Source organism: Lepisma saccharinum, chromosome 29 (assembly GCF_977018435.1).
Source record: "Lepisma saccharinum chromosome 29, izLepSacc3.1, whole genome shotgun sequence".
Classification (NCBI taxonomy): Eukaryota; Metazoa; Arthropoda; class Insecta; order Zygentoma; family Lepismatidae; genus Lepisma; species Lepisma saccharinum.
Genome location: NC_139257.1, coordinates 34192349 through 34220295, shown reverse-complemented (window position 1 = coordinate 34220295; position 27947 = coordinate 34192349). Strand labels below are relative to the sequence as shown.

Sequence of the window (27947 nt, the reverse complement as noted above, 5' to 3'; positions counted from 1 at the left end):
GCGGAATACACCACTTTGAAAAGGTGAAAATCGTCGTACTCTTATAAATGAACTCTCTTATTATTCGATATTTAATTAACTTCAGTTGGAGGGCCCGGGGTGGCGAAGTGTCTGACATGGGGCGTCACCTGCCATCTCTGGCGTCGTCACTGCTTCCAACCCTCTAATAACTTCGCTGCTGATAGCCTCACCTTCGAAATGGAAGCTTGTGTGTCGGCGAATAATACAAAGCACTTGTGTTCACTGTCCCTCTTTCATTCAAAGTCTGCCGTTTTCCTTTTCAGCTTTTCCTGCAAAACTTCCTGTCAGCAAGCAAAGCAAATTACAGAATTTTGATTGCCCCTCCCTTGCATCAACCTTCATTCCTACTTTAGACCTGGATTTATGGCACGTACCCGCTACTGCAGGTCAACCTCGCCCCTATGTTTGGTGTTTACCCCCTGAAGCAACGGTGTCCATTGTTCAAAGCGAAACCTCTGTCAGTGAGGAACGGCGAAAAATAGTCTCGGAATACACCCTGGCCGTAAACAGGCTCCCGCCAACCTAACATTGGTGTCAGCTTTCCTCTGAAGTTTGATAAAACTACTTTGTGAAATTTGTTTAGTAACGATTGAAAATGTAGACAGTAGATACTACATGTATTTTGCTCATAAACTTGAAGGCTAAATTCACAGAATAAAATGAACAGCTACAACATTCCTTCATCTGATTTACAGAAAGACTAATCTGGACTGGACCCACACTTTAAAGTGGGATTCAAATCACTATGTTCCTTCACCGGGTATCGAACCCGGGACCCCTTGATTACAAGGTGACGACGCTACCACTGTACCATCGAGGAGTCCCCATAAAACAACGTTTCCTTCTGCGACGATTATACAGAACTTAGTGCACTTCCTTCATTTGAAATCTATTCTATATCAGGCTCAGTATTTCGTTATTACAATTCAAGGAATAGTATTCTCCTTAAATAAGAAATAAAGAAATAAAAAAAAGCATTGGAAATAATCTTCAAACTGACGTAAAAAAATCGAATCCAACCACCTGTAGAATGCCTGAAGGAAACAACAAGAATTTTCTCAACAAAAACATTTCCGAAATTTCCATAACATTCTAAAAATTTCGCAACGCGTGCAAATAATCACGTGGTAAAATCTTGTCATGGTTCCCTGTAAACACTAAAATCACCAAATTACTTCTTTCCATAATACCCGTATTTTCTCCTCCTCTTTAGCTCTCAGCTGTTCGGAGTGGGATAATGCAAGATTATTTGTCCCTAATTATCTCTTTCTCTTAGTCTTGCTAATATCTTGGACTCCTTAATAACTTTCCCAACAACTCCTTATCAATTTGCACTGCCATGTTTCCCACAATGCTTTTCCTACTTCCTAATAACATTCACTTCTGTACACCCTTTGATGTAAAAATTAAATAATAATAATAAACCCTATCCGTCGGTCCGTTTATCTTTCCAACCTATAGAGCTGAGACTATGTTTACAAGATAAATCTCGGACTCGGACACTCCACGATGTTTTGGCCCCTCCTTCCACCTTCTCTACCTGCCCTTTTACTTGATGTTATTCAGAATTATATTAGTATCTGGAGTACTATCGTAACATAAAATTATTAACCTGGAATGAATTGAAAAATAAAAATGGGGAGTAACCCTGTGTTTCGAAAGAGTATTGAAAATAAATTTAGGTATTCATTCATTCATTCCTCTCTCTAGAATAGTCTTCTTTTGACTTAACACGCGCTTATCAACGTTTCTAATTGAAATACCTTTTTCCAAGCAAACAAGTATTTGCAATTGATTAAATATTTTGCTTTTATTTTTTCGAGACATTCGAGACGAGACGAGACTTTTCAAAAGCCGTCCCGTCCCGTCTCGTGTCTCGTCTCGAAAACGAGACGAGAAAGGCATTCCGTCTCGTCCCGTCTCGAATTTCAAAAGGCTTGTCCCGTCTCGTGTCTCGTCTCGAAAACGAGACGAGACACGAGACGAGACGGGACATGTCCCGTCCCGTGAGCAACACTACTAACAACCACATGTCAGGTCCACGTGGAGTCGAATAAATCGTCCCTTGAAACCTTTCCCACCAATAGCGTTCGTCCAAGAAATGACAGCTCCCGTCAAGTCCAGGTGGAGTAAATGAGATGTTGCTAATTCAGTTTCTTTAGAGATTTTTGAACGCGAAATTGCTGTTGCGTTACCTTTGCTAGGATGTGTTATCGTATTGTGCTACTTTTTTAATACAATATAAAGACCTTGAGAGTGTAACCTGGCAGTGAATGAATTGATGACTAAACACTGCAGGCAAAAGTGACAACATCGCTTTACAGAAAAACAGGCGGTGGCTCGAAACCAGATGCGGTTCCGGTCAGCTTCCTCTGGGGTTGTGTCAAAGATGCCGAACTGGCACTACGTTCAGGACTTCAGCTATAGGGTAACCCGGTCATGGAAACTTGTAACAACGACTGAGGGTTCGTCGTGCTGACCACACGTCACCCCGTAACTGGTTGGATGAGCGGCAGGTGGGAATGAGTCCGGCAGTAATTAGGTAGGTAATCCTCAGGAGCTGTTCCGCCACAGGTTATTATTTGAATTACGTATATTATATTATTATTATTATTATTATTATTATTATTATAGGTGCTATTTGTCATTAACAATATTAGTTGCCTCTTCTCCCCCGTAGTTCCTGACCTCTATGTTCATTACAAAGTTTACAAATACGCGCCGAAGAAGTATAGTCACTACAGTGTAACGCCACCACAACGTCACGTGGAGACAGTGCCATAGGCGGCCCAATTTAAAAAAGACTAAAAAAAATAACACATGATTAAGTTCAGTTACTACATTTTTGTTATGAAGCCATACGCAAATCTTGACGTTTGGCATGATGTCATGTGCGGTAATTGCGCCGCAATAGCGTCTTAGACGATTTGATTGACGTGTACAGTTTGAAGAAAGAAAAACATAAAATGACTTTGTGTTGAGTCAACAGTTACTGCTGAGGCATCAAAAAACTTTTCAATTTAATTTTTCTAAAATTTCTGAAGCTTACTATTGTACCGTAACTTTTTTAAAGTAATACGAGTATTGTATCAATAAAAAAATAATGAAATGCAAGATGCAATAATCGTACTGTTTTGCTTCTTTTAAAACTGGCAACTAATATACTAATTAATACTTGTTTACTTAAGCGAGGAAATTTAACATTTTCAAATCTAAAGAGCCTAAAACTCAGTGTTTTTAAGTTGTTGTAGTTTTTATTTCCGGGGAAGGGCTATTCAATAACCCCAGTGGCGCCGACTTGTCAAAATTATTGGGGGGGCTCTGATCACTGAAAAAAAATAATGAATGACTCACTCCCTCCCTTTTTTAAGTTTTGGCCTCAGTGTTCGGAATCTCGTAAAAGCCCAAGAATTCCTCAAAAATATTAAAATTTTTATTTGCAGTTCGAATGCAAAATGTCATAAGCAAAATTATTTGGGGGGTTCTGCCCCCACATCGTTAACATTGGGGGGGCTCGAGCCCCCCAAGCCCCATGGAGTCGGCGCCTATGCCTCAGGTACATAATATGCTTCTCCCAGAGTCTGCCCCCCCAAAAGCAAAAGCTCAAACTCCGCCCATGGGCAGTGCTCTTTTAATTGCAAGGTGAGTGGAATATTACAAACAGAAAAAAAATGACGAAATGACCGCGACACTAGCGCCGCGCACATAAACGCGGCCGGACGTAACTTTCACTCGACCCGTTGTCTCAGTTGTTTGGAAGCAGAAGGGAAAGTTGCTTTGATAGTGCTTACCGCGTAGCTATGGCAACGGACAACCCTGCTCTGGACTTGCAAAGTGAGGTCAGTTGCATTTATCACTTCACTCTGAAGTTGAGGTTCGTTCTCTGTAACATTTGCTTCAAATCTCTTTTAACAGATCACAGCTGTCAATCTCTTGCCTGAGGGGTATCGTACTGTCATTCTCACAAAAGGCACAGTGTTAATATAATAATGCTTATTCGGTGCGGATTTTCAGTATGTTTCCTGTAGTTGCATTAGTAACGCGTTAAAGAAATTACAGGAGCAAATATAAAGGTACTGCGTTATTTTTCGTTACCTTGAATAATACAGAACTGGATAATGTATTTGTCGCAGTGACGGTGCCAGCCTGAATACGGGGGGGGGGGGGGGGGGGGTGAAACTACAGATTTCGGTTTCAAATTCTCGGGACTAACTAATGTCGGCTAAAAGGATTTTACTTAATACTTTAATTACTACGGTATAAATTTACCAATGCCGTTTTACAGTCAGACCGAAAGATAAGTCACGTGTAAGATGTTGCATTCTGTTCCATCATGTACTACAAAACCACATTTAGGCACGAATCTTTTATGTCAAATAAAATACACTAATTATTTTCGTTTCCGATGCCATTATTTAGTGGAATCGTACGGTCATAGTATTGGTATTAACAGTTTACCGTTCTTTTAGATTTTTGCAATACACAGATTTGTATTAAAATCCATTATATGCACAGAGCCTAATCAAGTCGATACCTACCCAACTTATATTGGAATCAGAGGCACTTAATGTAATGTGCTTCCACTGGGAATCGATTCTTGGACCCTCTGAGGAACGTTATGGAAGAAGGATGTTCATTCCACGCTCGTGAATCCGTTTGATTGATTGATTTGGTGTTTTAAGTCCACTTTATGCACAGATAGGCTAATCGGGACTGGACCTACAGTTTAAAGTGAGATCCGAACCACTATGTGCCTCCACCGGGTATCGAACCCGGGACCCCTTCATTAGAAGGCAACGACGCTAACACTGCGTCATCGGGGAGGCCCTGCTCGTGAACCCCAAAAGTTTTCGAAAGGCAGTAGTGTGTGCTTTGGAAGCTCAAGTTTTGATTTTTCCCTTGTTTTATAATCATGTATTTCTCTTCTGAATTTAAATGTCTGGAAACGTTTTTCAGGTGTTTTTGTTTGTAAAAGACTATGAATAAAACAACACAGATGGAGTTTCCCACGTCTGGCCATGTTGTTTGCGTTTAGAGTTGGGGGTTGATAAGATCACATTATCTTAGTCGTACACGAAACTGAGAAATGCATTTTGGACTTCATGAAGCTTGTTTCTTTGGGACAGATAGATTTGGTCCGTATATTACATCACAGTAGTCTAGTATATAGACCAGTGATTGTACGAGTCTCATTTAAAAAAATGTTTCTAGGCATTCGTTGAAACTGTAGAACGATCTTAGCACAGCGTAAGCTTTTTAACTTTGTTTCTGACCCAGTTAAGGTGTTATTCGAAAACATAGGCGTGCGCAGACCCTCTGATTAAGTGGGGCACGAGCCTTTAAAGTTCAGTCGGGAAAGAAAAACCTAATTTTATCTCACTGTTTTAGTTTTATTGAGTTGATAGGTATATGTGTATACATATATATATATATATATATATATATATATATATTATTATTGAAGGCCGCGGTGGATCAGTCGGTAACGCGTCTGACTACCATGCTAAAGGTCCCGGGTTCGATCCCCGGCCGGTTCAAATCCGGGAACTTTTCTAACGGTGGAAGCGGCCCCGGCGCCTACCCAGCGTCGAATAACATGGGTACCTGGGGGAAACCCTGGGGGGTAAAGGCGGTCAGGGGCGTGATGCTGATCACATCACCCCCACTCACGACCGGATCAAGAAAGTGTCGGGCGTTACCCCCACACCCCCTATACGCCTTCATGGCGTGGTGCTATGCACAGGGGAACACTTTACCTTTTTTTATTATTGAAAAACATTACATAATCAATTCATCCGCCCCATAACAAACCAACAGCAAAATTTATATAAATGGTCTCTGAATGTGCGCGCTCCTTTTCCTACAAACCAAACTGTTATAGGAGCAACTGCCTGAAGTACTTAGTTGTTCTTACTTCTCTGTGGTAATTTACAATGCAATACAGAAAACAAATTGCTAGCGAAGCGAGCAAGAACGTTTTTCGATCCAAATTTTTAAAAATTGACAACAGTATTGATGTAATAGGGCGCAAAAAAAAATTCATGGGATGCCCTAGCATTCTCTTTTAGAATTTTTCTCATTCCGATTGTTCGGCGCCCAGGGACAACTCCCGCCGCCCCCTAGCTACGGCTCTGAACTTGGCAACTCTGTAAGAATTATTTGTATAATATTTGAAGTCGAGGGGACAATTCCCTCTCTGCAGGTGCTTCTGGCCGTCTGGAAGATATAATGCAAGAAAGATTTGAAAACTAATTCCATCTTGAGTACCTTTTGTCCTGCTACTCTTAGATTCTGCTAGTCTTGCTTTCTTTTACTTAAATGTTTGCTCCCCTAGAATTGATTTCCGTCCAAGGTTGGGGGGAGGGTGGCGCCACTACACCTCCTTTCCCTGTAGTTGCTTTGAACTTTCAGCGGCTTGAAAATACTTCATTCTCTTTAAGAGTATAGCTAATACCGTTTAATAACAGCAATAAGATTCCTCTACACTAAATTTCTAGGTGAAAGTATAATAATACAGGGGCATTGAACGTCTGGAGGGGGGGGGGCACACCTCCCCCTTCGAAAACTAATGTCAACCTAAGAGTATATATTTCACACGTATAATTTGATTTCAGTCATAGTAATATACATTAATTTTTATGTAATGGGGATGCAGGAATGAGATAATTTCAAATTCAAGTGGTGTTTTTTTTGAGGGAGCAACACTATTATAGGGGTAATATGCCCCATGGTAGAAACCTTGCTTCTCTCTTTGTGAAAAAATCTGCGAACGTCCGGGATTAGGGTGGGCAATTGTCCGCCTTGCTCCCCCGTGCGCACGCCTATGTTCGAAATTAACTCCTAGATTTTTAAACCTGTTGGGGATTATAGATGTGTTTAGTTTGATGCATATCTCGCTAGAATTTATCAGAGAGACAATTTCGGGAACCAATAATAGAGAAAGTTCACTTTTGTGGGTTTATTTTTTACAGCAGAGCTATTCTTGCTGGTTAAATCATCACTGAGCAATGCTATGGTTGTACTACCATATGATTTTCGTGGAAAGAGGATTTGCAGTTGAGTGTCATCGGCGTAAAAATAAACTGTATTGTGTTTTATTACAGTAGGTATGTCGGCTGTAAAATTGGTATGTAGGAGACTAGGATATATAGTTACTCACAATGTTGTTCGTGCAGTTGAAGTGTGAGAAGTAAACGAAAGCAAATATTACAATAAAAGCCTTAGTACATAGGTATTTTCCTCACGTGTAGTTATAACACACATGGTGATTTATTTACAACAGTTTGTTCCCACAAACTTTATCAATAACGAAAGAACATTATATTTTAACACAATAATGCTATTTTGATGTTCGTACAGTTGCAATGAAAACAGAAAAGCTAACATAAAAATGTTACAAAATGAGACAATTTAATTGCCAGAACCATAACCCTTGGCATCTCCTGTGCATAGAAGGAACCAAGGTCTTGCAGATGTCTCGGCTGATTTCCTCCCATACTCTAAGATGCGGGCCTCTTCAGATCTTCTTTGACTTACACTCATGTCAGTGGCGTAGCGCAGTTCTCTGGGCACCCCCCTGCAAGTAAAATATTGGGGATCCCTTAGTGAAAAAATGTCGAGAAGATGCCAGAGTGGGACGGACGCACAATGGTTAGCTAGCCTCCCCCCCCCCCTCTGCCTTCGCATTTTTTGTCATCGAATCAGGATATATATCAGTTTCTCAATAGGATATATATTGCGATGTTGTTGTCGAAGTCGGCATTGTGAAAACAAATGTATGGTTGATTGTATAGGTTCTCACACTGACAGGAAGTTGCAGGCACGGTATATGAACTGGGATGTATGACAACGTGACCTGTACGCAATCTCATGGTAAACACTAAAACTGCACGGGGTAGGTTAATGTGTTGAAACCAAGGACGTTTGTTGCTGACTTGTGCCTGCCATTTATATGTATGGGTATTGCGTAGTTGCTGGGTGCACAAATCATCCCATTGTTGTTCTACTTTGATTTTGACCCGTGGGAGGAGGTCAGTGTACGGCAGGCGCATCAGGGTAACATTTTCTTTCGTTCTTGCTTGTTTAGCCATTACATCGACGCGATCTTGATATTTATTGAGGTCACTGTGGGCGCGAATATATGTAAAGGTCGCTGACAGACTTGGTTGTTGAAGCATGATTCGGAGAATAAGATAGGGAAATACCGTCAACTTATATGCTGCTCGACCTGTTCGTGATAACGCTTGAAGTACACTCAATGCGTCCGTGAAAATTAAAGATTGATCGAGCCGTAACTGCAGGGCAAATTGTATCATCAAAAGGTAAATTTCAATCTGCTACGAAGAAATAGCAGCGGACTCCAGTCTTGAGAGATAGATAATAAAGCGGCGATAGGACTTTACCTATTCACTGAAAATTTGTCACCCATTGAAATGCTGATTGGAAAGACTGGACCCCCCCCTCCCCTTCCTCACAAAAAGAGAGGTTGTTGCCGCACGGACACTATTTCATATTGGTGTTAGTGGAGCTCAATATTATAATTCAGAATTTTAACCATGCCATTTCTTTTCGATAGACCATTGACATTTATTAAAGACTTTTCCTGAAACAGGAACCATTTTGTTAATAGATCATCAGTGCTCGAAGAGTGTGTGTGAGGTGGCGGGGAGAGTATAAGGAACATGGGGGATGCTATTCCCCCAGCTAAGAAAAAATTCATGAAGCATCCCCCCACGTGGATAATTTGCATAAGCATCCTCTTCTCCTAACTTGAACAAGGAAATTCGCCGCTAGGAATTTTCACTTCGAGCACTGTATCCGCTGTATACCCTGCGTGGCGAAGTAGGGGCTACTGGACATAATGCAAAGGGATAATTGTCCCTGGGCTCCACCTCCTGAGGTTTTGGGCCCCTTTGAAGTAAAACGTAACAGGCGTGGACAATGTGGGAAATTTATCTCAGATCTTATTTCAATTTCATGTTGAGGCTTTGAAAATATTTGGGGGGAAGTTACATTTTAAATATCTTGTGTAAAACTAATATTACTGGTAAAAAAAAAAAGGGTCATGAATTATGAAGTTTGTTTGTTTACGTATTGTGTAGCAATAAGGCATCGACTGGTTGAGCAACTGAATCTCTCTACTGGATTCATAACTGTACAGAAGGTTGTTCGGGATCTCTGGTGACGATTTTGAAAGCCGCTGGCGGCCCTGTTATCAACGTCAGTCCGTCCAAACGGTGCATGCTGAGTAACGTCAGTACCGAGAACGCGTGTGCAGAGTGTTGTGCCATTTACCTACAACGATGCCGAAGAAAATTGAACCATACTGGGAGGGCTACATAACAGCCCTTTACGATGCTAAATATAGCTATTCGGCAATCAAAGGAATGTGCAAGAAGCGTGGTTTTGTGATATCGAAGAACGGGATCGGTGCGGTATTGAACAAAAAAGGCAAAGGCCGACTGGGCCTAATTCCACAGGGGAAGAAACAGGCAAATCGACGAGCAGCTACGAGTCGTACACCGGACATAGTGAGAAAAGTGAAGGCCCTTGTGTCAGGTGGTAACCCTGCCCCCCAAAGGAGTATCGCACGTAAGTTGGGAATGTCTGTGTCAACAGTGAACACCATAATCGAGAAGGACCTGCAACTAAAAATGCGGCATAAGCGGCGAGTTCACAAGCTGTTGCCTCGTCACATTGCGGAACGTCGCACGAACGCTAGAAAGCTCTATGAGACCTATCTTGCAGGGGAGAGATGGAAAAATGTGGTGACATTAGACGAAGCATATGTCTACTTTGGTGACTGTCACAAACCCCGCGCGATTTACTGCCGCCCTCGCGACAAAAACAATTATCAAACATTGTATCGAGAATGGCAGGAAAGTTTTCCACGGGGTTTCATGATCATCGCTGGATACTGCTATAATGGCAAGCTAGCAATTCGCCGTGTAGCTAATAATGTGAAGGTGAACTCCACGTACTATCAGGATGAGGTTTTAACACCCATTTATAACATAGATATCCCGGCACTGTATGGGGGGGCCAAAAACCAGGACTGGGTGCACCAAGATAAAGCATCCAGCCATACCTCCCGTTCGACTCCTCTGTTCTTACAGCGAATGGAGGTGGAAACTGGCATCCGTGCAATTCCTTACAGCGACATTCCGGTCAAGGCGCCAGATGGGTCACCCATGGGCTTCTGTGCATTTGGTCTCCTAAAACGGGCCTTAGGAAAGAGACGTCCACGCACTCTCAATGGCCTCTGGAAAGCCTGTCAGGAGGAGTGGCAGCAGCGAAGCGTAGTCTTACGAAGGAGGCAAGCAATGTTTCAGTACAACAAAACATGTAGTACAACGACATGCCGAGGGGAAAGGTTCAAGGTTTATAGCCTCATTTACCCAGTCGCTGGATTTGTCAAAATATCGTAATAAAGTGACTGTACTAAAAATAAACCATATGATCCGCAAACGTCACATTTACTTTTTTTAAAAAATCCAGGTAACGTTATTCATATGATATTAAACGTTTTGCATATGCGAACTTTCCGCATACGACTAAAGGGAGACGGAATTTCTTACTTACTTATTAGTACCTTTATTTGTTCATTATTATTTAATATGGTCAAACGGTGACCAAACCGATTTAGATAAAAAAAAAATGGGAATCATTTGTTTATTTTACGCTGCATGATGTAATTTAGTATTTTTGGGCACCCTAAAAACCGCATTGGAGTAACTTAAACACTAAATAAAAAGTTAAACACAAACAATAAAAAATTCATTTCAAAGCAAAGAAACACATGCATAGACGATGTACTCACCACAATAAATTTCAAACTCTTGGTCCATTGGATGCCACCCTTAGTGACGATATTCATACTCCATTCTTCTTTTCTTCTCTAGAAAATGTTTAAGCACACAATCGTAAAATTTAGTTTCATCCATTTTGAGTTCCTTTAATAGTTCCTTCTCAATGGACAAATGAGCAAGGGCTGACAACCTGACCCATGCTGTTCCTGGCGAATGTCTTGATACGTTTCAGCGTTGAAAACGATCTTTCAACTGACGCTGTCGTGGCGGGTATAGTCAGTACTAGCAGACACAGTTTGTGGAGTTCGGGCATCACTTGTTGTAATTCGTTGTTTACAATGTACTTCAAGATGTCCTTTACACTCTTATTGCGGAAACAATCCCGAGAATAGGCAATACTGAGCTCAATAATACACCCGCACTTCACATCAACCGTTCCTAAATACGCGTTCATTCCGATAAATTCACAGCTCAAAACACGAAGCAACAAACACTCACACTATCCCACGCGCTTTCCACAACTGCAAATGCAAGCATCCACACAAGATCACTTTGAAAATCTCTGAAACAACAGAAAGTGATACCAACCTATTTCCTTAATTTTATCCGTCACAAAGGAAAGATATATCAGTTTGGAGATAAAAATTACGCGGAGGAATCAGAATCATTTCAGCAGAACGAGTATGTACATTAATATTTAAGTAATAAAGTGTCATTCAATGGCGTGCCCGGGGCGAAGGGGGGGGGGGTGGATGGTAGACATAACCCCCTTTTGGCCCAGTATATCTAAGAAAAAACGTCAAAGGAAGGAAAAGATGACAAAATGGGGTCCGTAAAAAGACCCTGGGAACACCACTTGCGTCATAATAATAGAACTTAAAACATATTCGGGCCTCCCCGATGGCGCAGTGGTAGTGTCGTCGCCTTGTAATCAAGGGGTTCCGGGTTCGATACCCGGTGGAGGCACAAGTGTTTCAGATCCCATTTTAAACTGTAGGTCCAGTCCCGATTAGCCTTACTGTGCATAAAGTGGACTTAAAACAACAAATCAATCAATCAATCATTAAAACATATTCTTGTGCTCATAATATGCAGAATGTATACGATTTACTTCTATGCCATGTACAAATATCAGTAGATAGTTCTTTCTCAGATAGCTTTATTTTCACCCCAAGTTTTATTCAAAAGCAGTCAATTTATTGATTGTAAAATTTGTGAAAGAGCTCACTTGAATTACTGCGTAAATAATTTGGCAGTTGCAAACACTGGTAGCGGTCAACACTTCTGGCGTAATTTGAGCTGGACCGACCAGGAAGCAGGGTGCAGGACCAAGGTCCGTCCAATCTTCCCTCCCTCCCTGAGAAAACTCTTCACGGGGGTGCAGAAATTCCACTGCCCCAACTCCCAATGTCAACTTTTTTTACGCGTTTTACATTTCGCGAAATCTAAAATAATTTGTAATATAATATGATATATATGGAATTTAGAACAGGTATAATAACTTCTTTTAGTTATTTTATGACTAACAATTATTATTATATTTGCGATCTTGTTTACGTGTTCATGAAGACAAATATTCGTTACTAGTTTTTGCTGGCAACGTACCCATAGATGAATCCTTCTGCTTTCGGTTGAACTCGGCTATTTTCGGGAATCACGCAAGCTCGGAAAGCACAGCTTTTTGTAGAAGCTTTGTGGACGGGTTCCACCAGAATTTCACGCTTCGCCATGTGACTCCTTCGGAGGCCTTATTTTCCCGCAGAACAGCTGCAAGCATTGAGGCTGGTGCTTGCTACAGAGCTGCTGGGGGAGTTTGCGGCCGCATTTTTTCGCGAAATCGAGTGCGATGGAAACTAAATACGGTTAGAACATTAAGTACATTAAATTATATTCGAATTATGCAAGCAGTGCTTGCATTGCTTGTACTATATCTTCGCCTCTGAGGAGTGGGAAAAGTTGGACATTATAACTCTTCGGAAAAGTCTGTTGCAATGGAAATTACGTTGTCGGGCTATAGCGCGGAATGCTGGTTTTCCAATTGAGCATGATCGTTGGTGGCGACATGGGTTTTCATGGACTTACCACCCTTCCAACATTGTCCTCAGAGATCCCGAACGACCTTCTGTACTACACTATAGATCCACCAAGCTTTCTGAAACCTCGGAAAATATGCGAACTAACCGGCCTCCCCCACCCCCTTCTCTCACCCCCGGTGTTTGCTCTGGCGCTGGTCAGGCAAGGACCTTCCCACTTCCGCTGACACAGTGTTGCTAATTTTACTCTCTTCAAGAATTCGAGGAGTCTTGTTGATGTGCGTAGACGTGTTTTTGAGTAAGTGAAAAGTGTCCAAAGTTGTGCACAGCAGTGAGCGAAATTTGCTACTACGAATCATCGAGAAGTGTGAAGAAGAGAAAAGAGACGGGTGGAATTATCCTCGCGATCAACCCCTAAAGAGAGCAGTATATCTAACGGGACGGTCGGAGTCATTGCTTAAAAAACTGAAAAGAGAGAAAAAAGATTTACAAACCCCTGACCAGAAATTGTCCATGAAATGTACGTAGTGAAAAGAGAAGTTCCTACAATATTGAAACTTTTAGTTATTGCTAAGAAAGAAATTAATTATCAGGGGGGCGAGAAACATTACGGAAAATTATGAAACAACTCTAACTAACTAACTCCCTAGCCTTCTTAAACCCGAAGGTTCATGGCTGCAGCAACACAGGCCTTCCATCTTTCCCTATCTTGAGCAAGTTCTATATACTCTTTTCCATCCCTACCGATTTCCCTTAGGTCCATCTCAACGTTGTCCCTCCATCTTCGTCTTGGCCTTCCTAAAGGTCTCTTACCATCAGGTTTCCCAACAAGAATCCTGTAAACTCCTCTTTCCTCTCCCATTCGTGCCACATGGCCTGCCCACCTAAGTCTTCTTGATTTAATTATTCTAATAATATCTGGACATGAATACAAATTATGTACTTCTAAATTATGTAACCTTCTCCACTCACCTGTCTCCTCATCCCTTTTAGGTCCAAAGATTTTCCTAAGGATCTTATTTTCAAATACTCTCAATTTATGTTCCTCTGTCAATGTAAGGGACCAAGTTTCACATCCATATAATACTACAGGCAAAATTACCGTTTTGTATATTTTAACTTTTAGTTTCTTAGACATTAAACGAGAAGACAAAAGTTTATGAAGAGAGAAGTAACATGCATTTCCTGAATTAAGCCTACTTTTTATTTCCTCTTTAATATAATTTTCATTTGTTAATATTACTCCTAAATATTTGAATTTGGAAACTGGTTCAAACGAGTTGTTATCAATAATTAGATTTTCATTATTACCTAACACTTGGTTTCGGCCTGTAAGCATATATTTAGTTTTCTCTTTGTTAACTTCCAAACCTATCTCTTTAGCAGTTTTGAAAAATATTTTAGCATTATTCTTAATTGTATTCACATCATCCCCCAGTAAGTCTACATCATCTGCATATGCTAACTACTGAGTCACACCATTTAATTTTAGTCCTTCTTTAGTTTCTTTTACCTTCCTAACAGCATATTCTAAGGCAAAATTAAAGAGTAATGGAGATAATGCATCTCTTTGTTTTAACCCATCATGAATTGTAAATTTGTCAGACATATTAATACCCACACGAATTTTACTTTCTGTTTCACTGGTGCATATTTTTATCATACTAACAAGCTTCTTAGGTATTCCAAACTCGGCTAATATATTATATAATTTATCTCTTTTGACCGAATCATATGCTTTTTTGAAATCAATGACATTTTGATTATATTCCCACTTTTTTTCAAGTGTCTGTCTGATGTGAAAAATTTGATCTGTAGTTGATCTGTTACGTTTAAATACACATTGATAATCACCTATAATTTCATTAGCATATGGGGTTAGTCTTGTTAAAAGAATGTTAGATAATATTTTATATGTTGTTTGCTAAATTAAGAGAAAGACTCTCAGTGATAAATCATAAACAACAAAATCTAAAAGTTATAAAATTTGATACAGGAAAGATTACTGATGAAAGAATTAAGAAAGATTACCAAATTAAACTGTCAAATAGATTTGATGTTTTGCAGGATTTAAATGATGATGAAAATATAAATGAAACAGACGTAAATAAAAATTGGGAGCACATACGTAATGCAATAGAATCAGCAGCTAAAGAAAGTATAGGATACCATAAACCGAGAAAAAGTAAGCCATGGTTTGATAATGAATGTCATAATCTAATAGAAATAAGAAATCAGGCTAGACTTAGGTGGTTAAATAACTCTGATGATACAAATCTAAACAATTATAATAGAATAAAGCGAGAAGTTAACCGCACGTTTAGAAGTAAAAAAAGAGATTACTTGAAAAGCAAAATTAACGAAATTGGAACAAACAGCAAAAATAAAAATATCAGAGATTTATATAAAGGTGTAAATGAATTTAGAAAGGGGTGGCAACCTAAAGTAAACTTGATAAAAGATAAAGACGGTGATTTTCTAGCTGACCCAAGCGATATTCTAAATAGATGGAAGAACTACTTTAATGACCTTTTAAATGTCCATGTAGGAGATAAATCAGAAGTAAATGAAGTCCACACAGCAGAACCTTTAGTTCCAGAACCTAACTTAACTGAAGTTAAAGATGCTATTAAAAGGCTAAAGAATAACAAAGTACCTGGCATTGATTTAATACCAGCTGAGTTAATTAAATATGGTGGAAATTCATTATAGGCTTTAAATTTAAGAAATGTAGAAACTCTCGCTTAGCTCTGGTTGAACGAAGCAACATTGTGGTTTGGAGAGCAAGATATCTTCGTGCGATCAACAGATTCCGCAACGAAGGGAGGCCTGTTGTTTACATTGATGAAACTTGGATTCATTCTTTTTTTCTTTTTTTTTACATAATTTTTTTTTTATAGTTTACATAATTTAGAATATTAATCTTATGTGTTTAAATTGTTGATATCCTTCTGCGATATCCTTCTGCAGGCGTTTTTAACTTTAACTCCTCTCTCTTATGCTATGTTATTTGAATTACCACGTCTAAAAACGAAACTTAATATTCGGCCTGCATATTTGTTTACTTGCAAACCTTTCACGGCACACGCCCACTTCTAGATTTGGCAACACAGGAGGAAAACACGTGTTTCTGCCATCCCTTCCCTTGCCCCAGAGTTCCCGAGCTCCCCTCCAAAACATTCGACACTAGCGCCACTTGTTTCTGGCCAGGGTTTCAAATAAGTTGGTGGATCTATACACTAAGTTTACGACAAACTGCATAGCTATAAAGGTATGAGATGAGAGAATTCTCCTATCGATTGCCATCTGTGAGGAAGTAAGTTAATTCTGCATCTCGGATGACACCCTTATGTCAAGTTGCCCGGCCCCTCTAGCTGAGACAATACGCCACTGCTTATTATTGCAGACGTCATCATATGATATGTTAATGGCAGGAGCGTATATTCTAGGCTAGCTGGGCGATCTGCGAAGCCTGAAGTCTGGAGAATAAAATACAGGGGAAAAATCGATCAGAAATTGTAAATAAAATTATTCATATCAGTGAGACGATGATGGTGATTCTGGAGTTTGGAACCTGATTTCTTGTGAGTTGGCAACCTGATTTCTTGTGAGTTGGCAACCCGATTTCTTGTGAGTTGGCAACCCGATTTCTTGTGAGTTGGCAACCTGATTTCTTGTGAGTTGGCAACCCGATTTCTTGTGAGTTGGCAACCTGATTTCTTGTGAGTTGGCAACCTGATTTCTTGTGAGTTGGCAACCTGATTTTTTAGGAGTTGGTAAACTTATTTCTATTCATAGCCTAGGACCACGTGACATAGTGAGATAGCCCAGATGTTGGACACTGTATACGCCACTGGTTAATGGGAACCAGATTTCTGATTCGCAAATCCATTTTTTAAATAAGCGACACTATGTGTTGAATCCTTTCGATTATGTACAATTTCAGGAGCAGAGAGAGAGAACATTGCGGGCCCCCTACACCTCTGGCCCCCCTGCATTGCGGAGGTTGTGGGGGCGGCCGGTACACCACTGACTCATGTTTATGGAAACGTTTCTTCAAAAATGTCCCTAAATGCTCCATTGGACAGATGTGAACTTTGAACTAGTGTTTTCAACTGGTATGGTGCATTCAAAATCAACCAGTCCTTGTTGAGTTGAGCAGTATGTTTGCTGTCGTTATCCTGCTGAAATGTGAACACACGTGGCAACCCCATTTGCTGGGCACTTTTTTTTTCACGTTATTCTTCAGGATATTGTTGCAGACATGATTCCATCAATGACTTGCATTTCCCAACTCCTTTAGTCGACATACAGGCCCACATGATAATGGATCCTCCACCATGTTTTACCGATGGAGGTGTGTTAGCAACATTGTCCTGCGTATTTGACTTCCTCCACCACACTCTGGTCACACACTATCTGATTCGTGCAGGTTTATTTTGGTTTAATCGGACAAGATCAGGTTGTCCCAAAACTCCTGATCCTTAAGTAAATGCGCTTTAGCAAATCTGATTCTGTCGATACGTTTGCCCTGTAGGAACAACACTGTGAGTAACTGTATCCCTGTGGGACACTAGTTTCCAGTGGCAGGGTATGAGAGGGAGGAGGTGTGGCAGGGTTTATGAATACTCTCTGCTGTCTGTTGTTCAGATACGATCTAAACCACCAGAGTGGGTGAGCTGAAAAATCGTAGTACTTTAATTTGCTTAAGATCATTTCATGATGGACAGTGTCAAAGGCTTTAGTGTACGGTTACCATGTAACCGATCTTGACGCACCCCTTATAAAAGTTGACCCGCCCTCGCTGGGGAAAAAAGGGCGGCAAGAGAAGTTAACGTCTTTTCTGGGGAACGGTTGATGTGCGTTGCGGAGAAGACAGTCCGAGTCAAGCATTGATACGGTTAGGATCCGTGTTACGTTGGTTATTGGTTTCGCGGGCTGTGAAAAACTGTAATTGAACTATCGGCCATAATCTCTGCCGGAAAGAGAGATAGTGTCTAAAGAACAAACTGTGAGTGAACTATCGGCCTGTGCAGTATCTTTACCAGAACCTGAGAAAAGGTTACTAAAGAAGAGAGGCTACATGTTTATTATGAACCAACGACAGGAGGATTAGAAGATTGAAGACGTCGAACTCGGTATCATCAAGATTTGTGCTTTCCCCCCAACTCCCCCTAAGTGTTCAACGTTAGTGTTTTTCAGCGTGTTTATCGCCAAGTGAATTGAATACCTAAGTAGTTACATCGAAGACGTAAGTGCTCAGTGAAGTAACCACTAAGTTTGGTCTAATATATCTCAACAAATTCACACCGGAAGCTGACTAATCTGTGTATTCCGGAATCGTTTGTAAACCACAGACGTCAGGTGCCTGGGCCTTTAATAAATATTAATACTGTATTTTGTGGTGTATGAATACTTAGATACTTAAATACAAAAAATTCACTGATAGTCTCCTTTTGTGTTATTGACGTTGTTAGACGGCAGAATAAAAATTGCACTAGTAAAACCAAAGGAAAAACGGTATAACCAGATCACTATAAGGGAAATGTAGGACATAATGTCCCAAAATGTAGGACTTTAAGTCAAAATGTAGGACGCAAAACACTCGCAACAAATAATACACATTTCTAGAACGAGTTGGAAAGTAATTTGAAATTGGCACTTTTCAGTTTTTAAAAATATGATTTCTTAATGAATTCTTAAATGCAAAATTCTCAAACTTGTAATCAAAACTAAACAATTCACTTCTAAAAATTTCAGGTTGTCAAAATATATTTCTGAGACTCTGGAACAGTCAAACTCTTTGAAAATATATTGAACCAAGACCAAACGTTTTACATACTTTATAAAAGAATTATTTCCCTCATGAGTCCGTTCTGATGCTTGTAATGAAAGTACTCTTAATATTTGCATCATGACTCAGCAATTACCGTAACTTGAAAGGTTCCAGAAGTTTCATCTGGGGTAGTTTTTAGTTCAATTACTTTGTTCTCTATACCCCCTGCTTTACAATCAAAGTATTGAATAACAACGGGAAACACCTTGTTCCATCAGTAAAAACCCCGAGGAAAGAAATTTCGCTCATGCATCGAACAATGACATCATCACAACGTGGCCCCAAAACTTATTCATAAATTGCTTCAGTTTCTGTTATAGCAGGACAAACTTGTATTTTCTTTTTGTGCAGTGACTGAATGAAAATAAATTTCACTATTGAGTTTGGAAGTGTAGTCCATGACTTTTATAACTTGCATGATTTTCTTTGTTCAACTGAAACACGTATTTTCCTAATTAGTATTATGTGACGCTCAAAATGTAGGTCATTTATGATATTTTTCAAATTCCTTCCGGACGCCGGACATAAGGCTAAAATGTAGGACATGTCCGGGAAAAACCGGACGTCTGGCAACCCTACTTTAGTAAAATCCAGTAATACCAACGCTACTGCCGTTCTCTTGTCTGTTGCTCGGAGTGAAAATACGGTGATTTTAAATAACGGCTGTGTGCAAGTCGGAAACCTGATTGTCATTTCGGAAGCAGGTGTATGTCATTAACGTGTTTGCGAGTTTGCTTTGGTATCGGTACAACACGTGGTGTTTTTAAGCTGGCTGGGTATTGTCTAGTGAAACATGAACATTTTACGTGTGCCATGGGGACGTAAGATATGTAGCAGTAATAGTTCAATAATTGAGGGGTCTAGTGAGAGAGGGAGCTATGCCACTTTGACAAGAAATTGAAATAAATTGAGTTTTCTAAAGCATTGCGTTGAGTCATAATTTGTATAACAAAGGGTAACTTTTTTTTCTGAACATATTGTTAGGTAAATTATTCAAAAGGAAAAATATGAATTTCAATATAAATACCATTTATTATGAACATGTGTGGTATATTGTTGTAGTATACCCATGTGAAAAATCAATCTAGCACATCAAATACTTTGAACAAGGCTTAAATACTTTTGCCTAAGTGTAAATCATGTTCACAGGGTTACATATGATCTACATAAAGACAGCTTCATATGTCTTCTGGAGGATCTTCACTGTCAATTGTTTCTGTGGATTTTAGTTTTTGGTAAACACCTTGAAGAACTGGAGGAATATAAGGCATTATTGCCATGAGATCTTTTAACTTCAGGGCTGATATCAAATCTAGCACCGGTTACTGCAACACAACCTCTGCCACTCCTACTGCAGACACCATCAGTAAGTGGCATAGCTCCTTCTCTCACTCAAAATGCTGATGAGGACGTATTCAAGAACTCAGAAAATCTGCTGCAGAACTAGCAGGAGCAATGCCACATGGTTGTAGTTCGCATGATAGATGACAGATGGTAGGAGAAGACTGAAAACGGCAAAAAATAAAATTTTCAAGATTAGTGGCATAGCTCCCTCTCTCACTAGACCCCTCAATTTTTGTGGATATTCCATCATTACCAGAAGCAGTGGATGGTATTTTGTTTTTTCGCTTTCATTGTGTTTATTTCTTGTCTACCAAGGAAAAGGAAACTGTCCTTGTCCCCCACATTTTGGCACCCAATTACCGCTACTGCTTACAGGTTGAAAGCTAGTGCACTTTCGTTAAATGTGTTACTATCAATGAATTCTCCTATTTTGTTTACTGTATCTATTGAAACATTCGTTTTGATGCATACACTAGAAACGCATTGGTTAATTGCATTCAGGTTTCTTGAGTCGAAAAGTATCTCGTTGTTTTACTGAACTTAAATAATATTGATCATATCATCATAAAAATAGAATTGATTTTCTCAAGATAAATACTAGCGGTAATCTAGCCATTGCATGAAACATTTAAAAAAAAACATTTCTCGGAAGAAAATATCCGTATAACACACAAAATAGTGAACTTTTGCATTTTCATACGTGTCCAACACCAAAGCCCGCCCTTACACGAGAAGTCCCTTTATACTTTTTAAGTTAGAAAAGTGATAGCAACTCCTTGGTGCCACTAAAGAATAAACATTTTCAAACAGGGGGCGTTTATAAAATTTGGGCCCTCAGGCTTTCCTTTGTGTCGGGCCCCTGCAGACATTATTATTATTATTATTAGTTGTGTTATCATGATGCTTCATAACATTTGCAAACTTTAAAATATATTGATTTGCTTTATTTTACTTTGCTTTTTGTGCCACTTTTGGCTAATTTCTAAAAATGGGGATGAGTGATGACATGATGAATTAATGAACAGACACTCACAAACATCCATGCCAGGCCGGGATTCGAACCCGGGACCCCTGGCGTCGTCGCGATGTGCTAACCACTCCGCCACGCGGGCCGGCCTTTAAAATAGAGACACATCTGATTAAAAACAAATCATTAAACTTATAAAACAACAAACTTAGATTTAACAAGCGAATGATCGACTTAAACGGTTTCCTTCTTGCTTTCATGGCATAAAACTGATGAATGAGAGACTCAGAATCAATTCGTGTTTTATTTTGATATTATCACAATATATAATATAGCAATATAAAGGGAACAGACAAAGTAGTAATTTTTTTCTCAGAATAGTCAAATATAGATGTCCAGCGCTTGCAAACCTTACCAAACACGAAATTATATCAACTCTACAAATTCACGATCTTTCTCTTCACTGTGAAGTTTCAGATATAACATTTCTTTACAGAATTATGAACGGACAACTATTTACTAATGAACTCTTGTCATTTCTTACATACGGATCCCACGTACCAACAGCAAATGCAACAGCTTCTTTTGCACAAAAGTGTCAAAGCTATCCCTAGAACAAAGATCACTTCTGTATAGGCTAAAAACCAAGTACAATTCATTAAAAGGCTTGCATCTATCCAAGCAGGTTTTCAGAACGGGTGCATCAAACAGCTGAAGAGTAATTAATATTTATTGTGTCCTAGTTGTTATTGTTTTATTCATGTTTTATATGTGTGTGTTTGGTGCCCGTGCTTCTCATTTGTTAAGTTATTTTTTCCTGATATAAAATGGATTTTATCTGTATTCAGGATTTTTCAAATAAATAAAGATTTCCTTTGGCTTTATCACTTCTGTGCGGCCCACCCCTGGACTTGCGGCCCCTATGCTATAGCCATTCCTATCAAGGCTTAGATACGCCACTGATGCAAACCCTTTAGTGAAAATGCTTAGAATTGTTTTTCCTTAATGTTTCTTGAGAACTGCATAATGAAGACCGCCGTGTCGTGACTTCGCAAATTGGAGGCCGACAAATAGAAAGTTGCGAAATTGAGAACCTGCTTTCCGTGTATAGAAGGTCAGTGTCGGAGCGCAATGATTGTGCAGGACTACGAAACGGCATTCCATTTCCAATACTTGTGATTATGTCTTATGTAGCTGTCCTGTTTAAGGTTCCACAGAACCTTTGGCAGCCGTAAGGGCGATTTTTTTCCAAATTTTCTTCTCCATTCGAAAAACCTCTGTGATATTCCAAAATATGAAAAATTACATCAGCTTAGAATTGCTTCTAGAGCATTGACGTGAATTTTCGTGTAGTTTGCTTTCCCTGCTATCTAGATATCAAAAGTTTAATAAACTTACGTAATAGCGAAACTTTTGAAAATATCTATATAACAGCGAAAGAAAATTACTCGAAAATTCACGTCAATGCTCTAGAAGGGATTCTAAGCGTATGCAATTTCTCATATTTTATTTATTTATTTATTTATTGATAGAGCTCAACAGGATGAGCCCAATTATAGTGCTCTAATTACATAATATTACTACAATAGATTCAGTGTTCCAGTAATAGTATTTTTAAAATTGTATAAATTCATTGCAAAAATATCAATTGTGTTATTTACACATGAAATTGTGTTGAAAGAGTGGCACGCTCTCCACACCGGAGAGGTAGAAAGAATTGAAGTTTTCGCTCTCTGGCAATGGAAGATTTTGTGCTTGGGCCGTGTTTTGGAACTGGGAACATTAAATGATACGGCTGATAATACGTTGGAATCGTCTATTATACCGTTAATTACTTTATACAGAAAGAGCAGGTCTTTTACTTGTCGTCGGAGTGATAGTTTGCTGAAGTTGGTCTCTGAGGCTAGATTATCGTATGAATCGAGTGTTGGATATTCTCCACAGGCTTTGAATTTGAGATATCTAAGAAACTTTGACTGAATACGTTCTAGTTTATGAATGAAGTCTATTTGAGTGGGATTCCAGATTACTGACGCATATTCTAGTTTTGACTGTACGAGGGAATAGTAAAGTATTTTCACTGGTTCTATTATCGTGAAGTCGTGGCTTGACCGGATTTCTGAAAGCGTCGTTAGTAACAGTTTTAATATGCTTATTAAATTTGAGCTTGGTGTCGAAGGTCACTCCTAGGTCTTTAATTTTATTTTTGCGCGTGATTTGTACATTTTTAATACGGTATGGAAACACACAAGGAGCTTTGCGTTTTGTGTAAGTGACTACGCTGCATTGGGTTAAGATCCAACTTGTTATTTTGTAATATCACCGCGGTTTTTCGAATGAAGAGGAAAATTTGAAACCAAATCGCCCTTTCGGCTGCCAAGGGTCTAATCGAGCCTTAAGGCAAGCAACGTTAGAATTTCTATTATAATGCATGTGCCGAATGTGTGTACGTTCGTAGCGTTGTGGTTTATTTGAGCCGAGTAATATGGCCGTGTGCTGTCTCCATAACACGTATACATATCTAGGGCCAGATTTTGGTTTAGATATAGATCTTGGAGCGCATCAATTACCTGGTCTACACCCTGTAATTGTGCAAGAGCGCTCTCGTATACACGTGTGGACTACGGTACCGTAGCGTTGTGAGAGGGGGCGGAAAGGAGGCTTCGTCGGCCGCGTTCATGCAGTGGGAAACCTCTCGTCGTCTTATTTGTAACTAGAGTGCAATCATGCCAGAAGAAACGGACGGTGGTTCTGTGAAAAGGAGACGCCTTCCCTCGCTCTCCAACTCCTACTGTGCTGCTTACTGGCCTTGAGGAACGGCGTGTAGCCTCGCGATTAGCCAAAATGGGAAGAAAAGCGACGTTAAATAACAAAAATAAAATAAATAAACAGACGTTTCTTAGCCTAAAATTCACACGAACACGTAACTGCTCATAGGCGTCCGAGACTGAATTTTCGAGGGGGCCAACATAGTTTGTAGTTCTCTTGTATAATTTTACATTTTCAAGGAGGATTTGGTTCTCTGCACAGTTTACCACCCTCCGAGAGTTGCCCTCTTTACAGGGGGTGACTCAAAGTGAATAAAGGCCCTCCACGATGGCGTACTGGTAACGTCGTCGCCTTGTAATCAAGGGGTCCCGGGTTCGATACCCGGTGGAGACACATAGTGGTTCGGATCTCACTTTAAACTGTAGGTCCAGTCCCAATTAGCCTATCTGTGCGTAAAGTATACTATGATATAATGGAAATCTATTTCCAGTGAAAATGGCCGTTTCCAATATTTCATTCCCTTGAAAAGTATTTTGTGTATTACAGTAAAACCTCATTAATCCGGACTAATTGGGAGGGGGATAAGTTCACCGATTTAACGAAAGTCCGGATTAACTGAAATAACCTAAAAGAACAGTAGAAAGTGCATTAAAACTCCGTTTATAGCAACAAAACAAGTTTATTATGGTGTATTTAAAGGACATAGACCTAAATACACTATAAGTACAGTAAAATGTAAAGCAATACTGTGGAGAAATATGACGAATCTGCTTTTATTTATTATTATTATTATTATTATTATTATTATTATTATTTTGCCTTTTGCCTGTCCGGATTAAGCGAAGTCCGGCTCATCGGTGTCTGGATTAACGAAGTTTTAGTATTTAGAAGACACATATTCCCTGTTTCCTCCGAATTCCAAGACCGCGTTACTCATAACTTCTTTTCAAATGTTGTTTCCACAGCGGTTCATTGTTCTGCATGCCTTTTACGTTGTTTACATTCTTGAGGACCCGTGTGTTGACAGTGCGTTGCACGTTTGGAATGTTATTGCGATTACTTCATACGACAATGAACGTGGAATTGGCCGTTCTTAGAACATGCTCCAAGCAGGGTGTCCTAGACTGCACCAAGCGGGCACAGCGTGAGATTATTAATTTGAGACCAGGCCCGCACCCAGCTCTTAATGGTTGTCTACCAAGAGATTGATTTGCTTTATTTTACTTCGCTTCTTGTGTCACTTTTGGCTAATTTGCGAAGACGGGGATGAGTGATGATATGATATGAATTGACACTCACAAACATCCATGCCCAGGCCAGGATTCGAACCCAGGACCACTGGCATCGTACCGTCTACCAAGAGAAAATAACTGTCCTTACCCCCCTCCGCTTCCCCAGTTTTGACACCCAATCGTCGTAGCTGGTCAGAAGTATTCGAATAGTTCTGAGTTTCGCAAATTAAAAATGTTTTCAAATTTCCTTAATTTTCTTATTCGAGAACCATTGAACAGCCATGATAATTCTGTTTAGTAAATTATATATTTATAAATTAAATTATACGCATTATAAATTGTTATTACAATAAAGAATTCCAAATGTGATTTAACCTATAGCCTGCTGCTACGATAGCCCTCTCCCCCCCTAAAAAGAGAGAGAGAGAAACATTTTCACCTGGTAGCCAGTAGCAGCGATTGGGTGCCAAAACTGGGGGCAAGGACAATTTACTTTCTCTTAGTAGACAGGTTTGAGTTTTTATGCACATATAGACTAATTGGGACTGGACCTACAGTTTAAAGTAGGGTCCGAACCACTATGTGTCTCCACCGGGTCTGGGTAGACAAGGCTTAGCATTTAAGAGGCCATAGTGCAGGAGCAAAAGTGGAAATAGTGGGGGTGGGGCCAACTGCATCAGTGGTTATAAAACTAAAAGTACCCAATATCGCAGACTGTCTCTCTACACAACAAACACATTCACTTATGCAAGGACAAAATCGAAATTTTTACAAGTCGATGTTATTTTCGTAGCTTTTTATAGGTTCACATTAGAAAATTTCATGGCTCGGGGGGAGGGGGGCATGGCCCCCATACCCCCTCCCCTGGATACGGGTCTGTTTGAGACTGTACCATCGGCCACGACCTCTGGCAGAAGTGTCCTGGTGTCACGTAACACAAGCAAACAAGCAAGGATCGCTAGCTCTAGAACACGATATGACAGCGTTCACCCTGCAGCCTAGTACAAGCGCCAACCCTTCCTCCAATGGAACATCTTCATCCAAATGTTCATTCCATTTTTATATCACGTATATTGCAAAGACCGGATACAAAATACAACATAGCTCCATATTGTTAAATATATTAGGAAATTAGAGCGAAGACTGGATTACTCTTACTTAGAGTAAACCAATTTAATGCCCAGTAAAAGATCGTTCGCTTGCAATTAATGTATAAAGAACCTTTAAATAAAGGACACACCCACACACACATCATATTGTGTGGTTTAAATTATCCTTATTGCTAAGGAAGGTAGTATAATTTATTATGGTATCCTAGAGAAACGAATGAAGTGTTACTGTGGACATTACCAGAAGAACAAAACCTCCAAGAAAAATTCAGTTTTAGTACAGACAAATGTTAGCAACCAGTGTGGGCAACAGCGCGAAATCTACCATCCGTCTAATTACATGTACCCGAGTATAATTTACCCAATATAAATCATATTTATAATTAAAATATATTTAGCTGCATATATTTATGTTGACAAACATTGTCAAGATATTAAATGATAACACCATTAAGACTTGGTTCCATGATAACCAAAAATCCAATATGCTGACAAAGGCAGAATTTATTTGATTTTAAAACATAAACTGAACGTTACGTTTCAACCTTCTAGCAAGGTCTTCCTCAGACTCTGTACCCAGTACAAAAGACTATTTGTTGTACTTGGTACAGTCTTAGAAGGTTGAAACGTAACGTTTAGTTTATGTTTTAAAATAAAATAAATTCTGTCTTGGTCAGCATATTGGATTTTTGGTTTTAAGGTATTAAAGTTCATCAAGAAGAATTGTAAGGAATGCAATTAATATTTATTTATTTAATTAATAAGACATGTTGAGAACAGTTTGAGGGCATCAATAGAGCATTGAGAACAGTTGTATTATATTAGATTAATAAACATTGAGATGGTTCCAAGATTCACAACTCTAGAAATAATGTTTACTGGGAAACAGAGTTGCCATAACACTAAATCCAACTCTGTGATAGGGATACCTAAGTGTAAAAGATTGTTTATCACGCTACAATAATCCTGATAGGATTGCCCGTCGAGATGCACAGACTTGAGCAAATATAGGTGTGCCTTCGACCCCTGTCACAAGGAACTGGAAAATAGCATGTGACTCATGTTTGTGAGATTTCCGTCCTTCTTTCCTTTATGAATCACATTAAAAGCATTTGTGTCTTTCTGTAGATTTCCCCTTCTGCTGGCAGGATATGTTTGTTCGCATGGGCGGCGGAAGGACGCATTTGCTGAAATTTCCACATTAGTTAATGTATGTGGCCTTAAATATAAATCCAGTAAATTAAGATATCTCTTAATTTAGGCAATGCTAGTGCTGCTAATGAACCAATGTTTGTATTTTTGTTTGTTAGCGTCACTTTTCGGCTAATCGAGACGATGAGTGATGATTAGACGAAATTGATGAGGGACACTCACAAGAGACACTCATGCCAAGTCGGGATTCGACCCCCCCCCCCACACACACACATGCAGAAACCAGGTTGGAGGTTTTCATATTTAACCGCTTAACCCAGGGTCTGGTACATAATTTTCGATCTGTGGGATGTAACTTTGAATTTAGGGGGTGGCGAAAGGGCAAATTTAGCGCCGAAATTTCGAAAAGTTTGACATTTCATATGAGAAGGGGGCAGGGGGGGGGTTGGATATGTGTGGTTACGTCACCGACTTAATCAAAAGATTGAAAGGTTCTGTGAGACAATTTCCCAAATTCTAAAATCTATCGGGTGATCCGTTTAAGATGTCAGAAAAGTAAACCTTTATACACAAGAGGTTAATGCACGTATCTCCGAGCAGCTTGTTGTAATATATGCAGAAAGGATGTAAGTTTCGAATGAGTGGAGGTTTACTGACTTCAGCTGCGTGGCGGCAT

General features: G+C 39.6%; 1 protein-coding gene across 1 annotated transcript in view; it reads left to right on the top strand.

Moving 5' to 3' along the window:
- The first annotated feature begins 3780 nt into the window (after positions 1–3780).
- The window catches only part of LOC145981580 (solute carrier family 23 member 1-like), a 93272-nt gene continuing 69105 nt past the window's right edge, over positions 3781–27947 (top strand). The window contains exon 1 of the mRNA XM_083114930.1: positions 3781–3860. Coding sequence (XP_082971056.1) covers positions 3822–3860 — 39 coding nt within the window. The 5' untranslated portion in view covers positions 3781–3821. The remainder of the gene's footprint in view (positions 3861–27947) is intronic.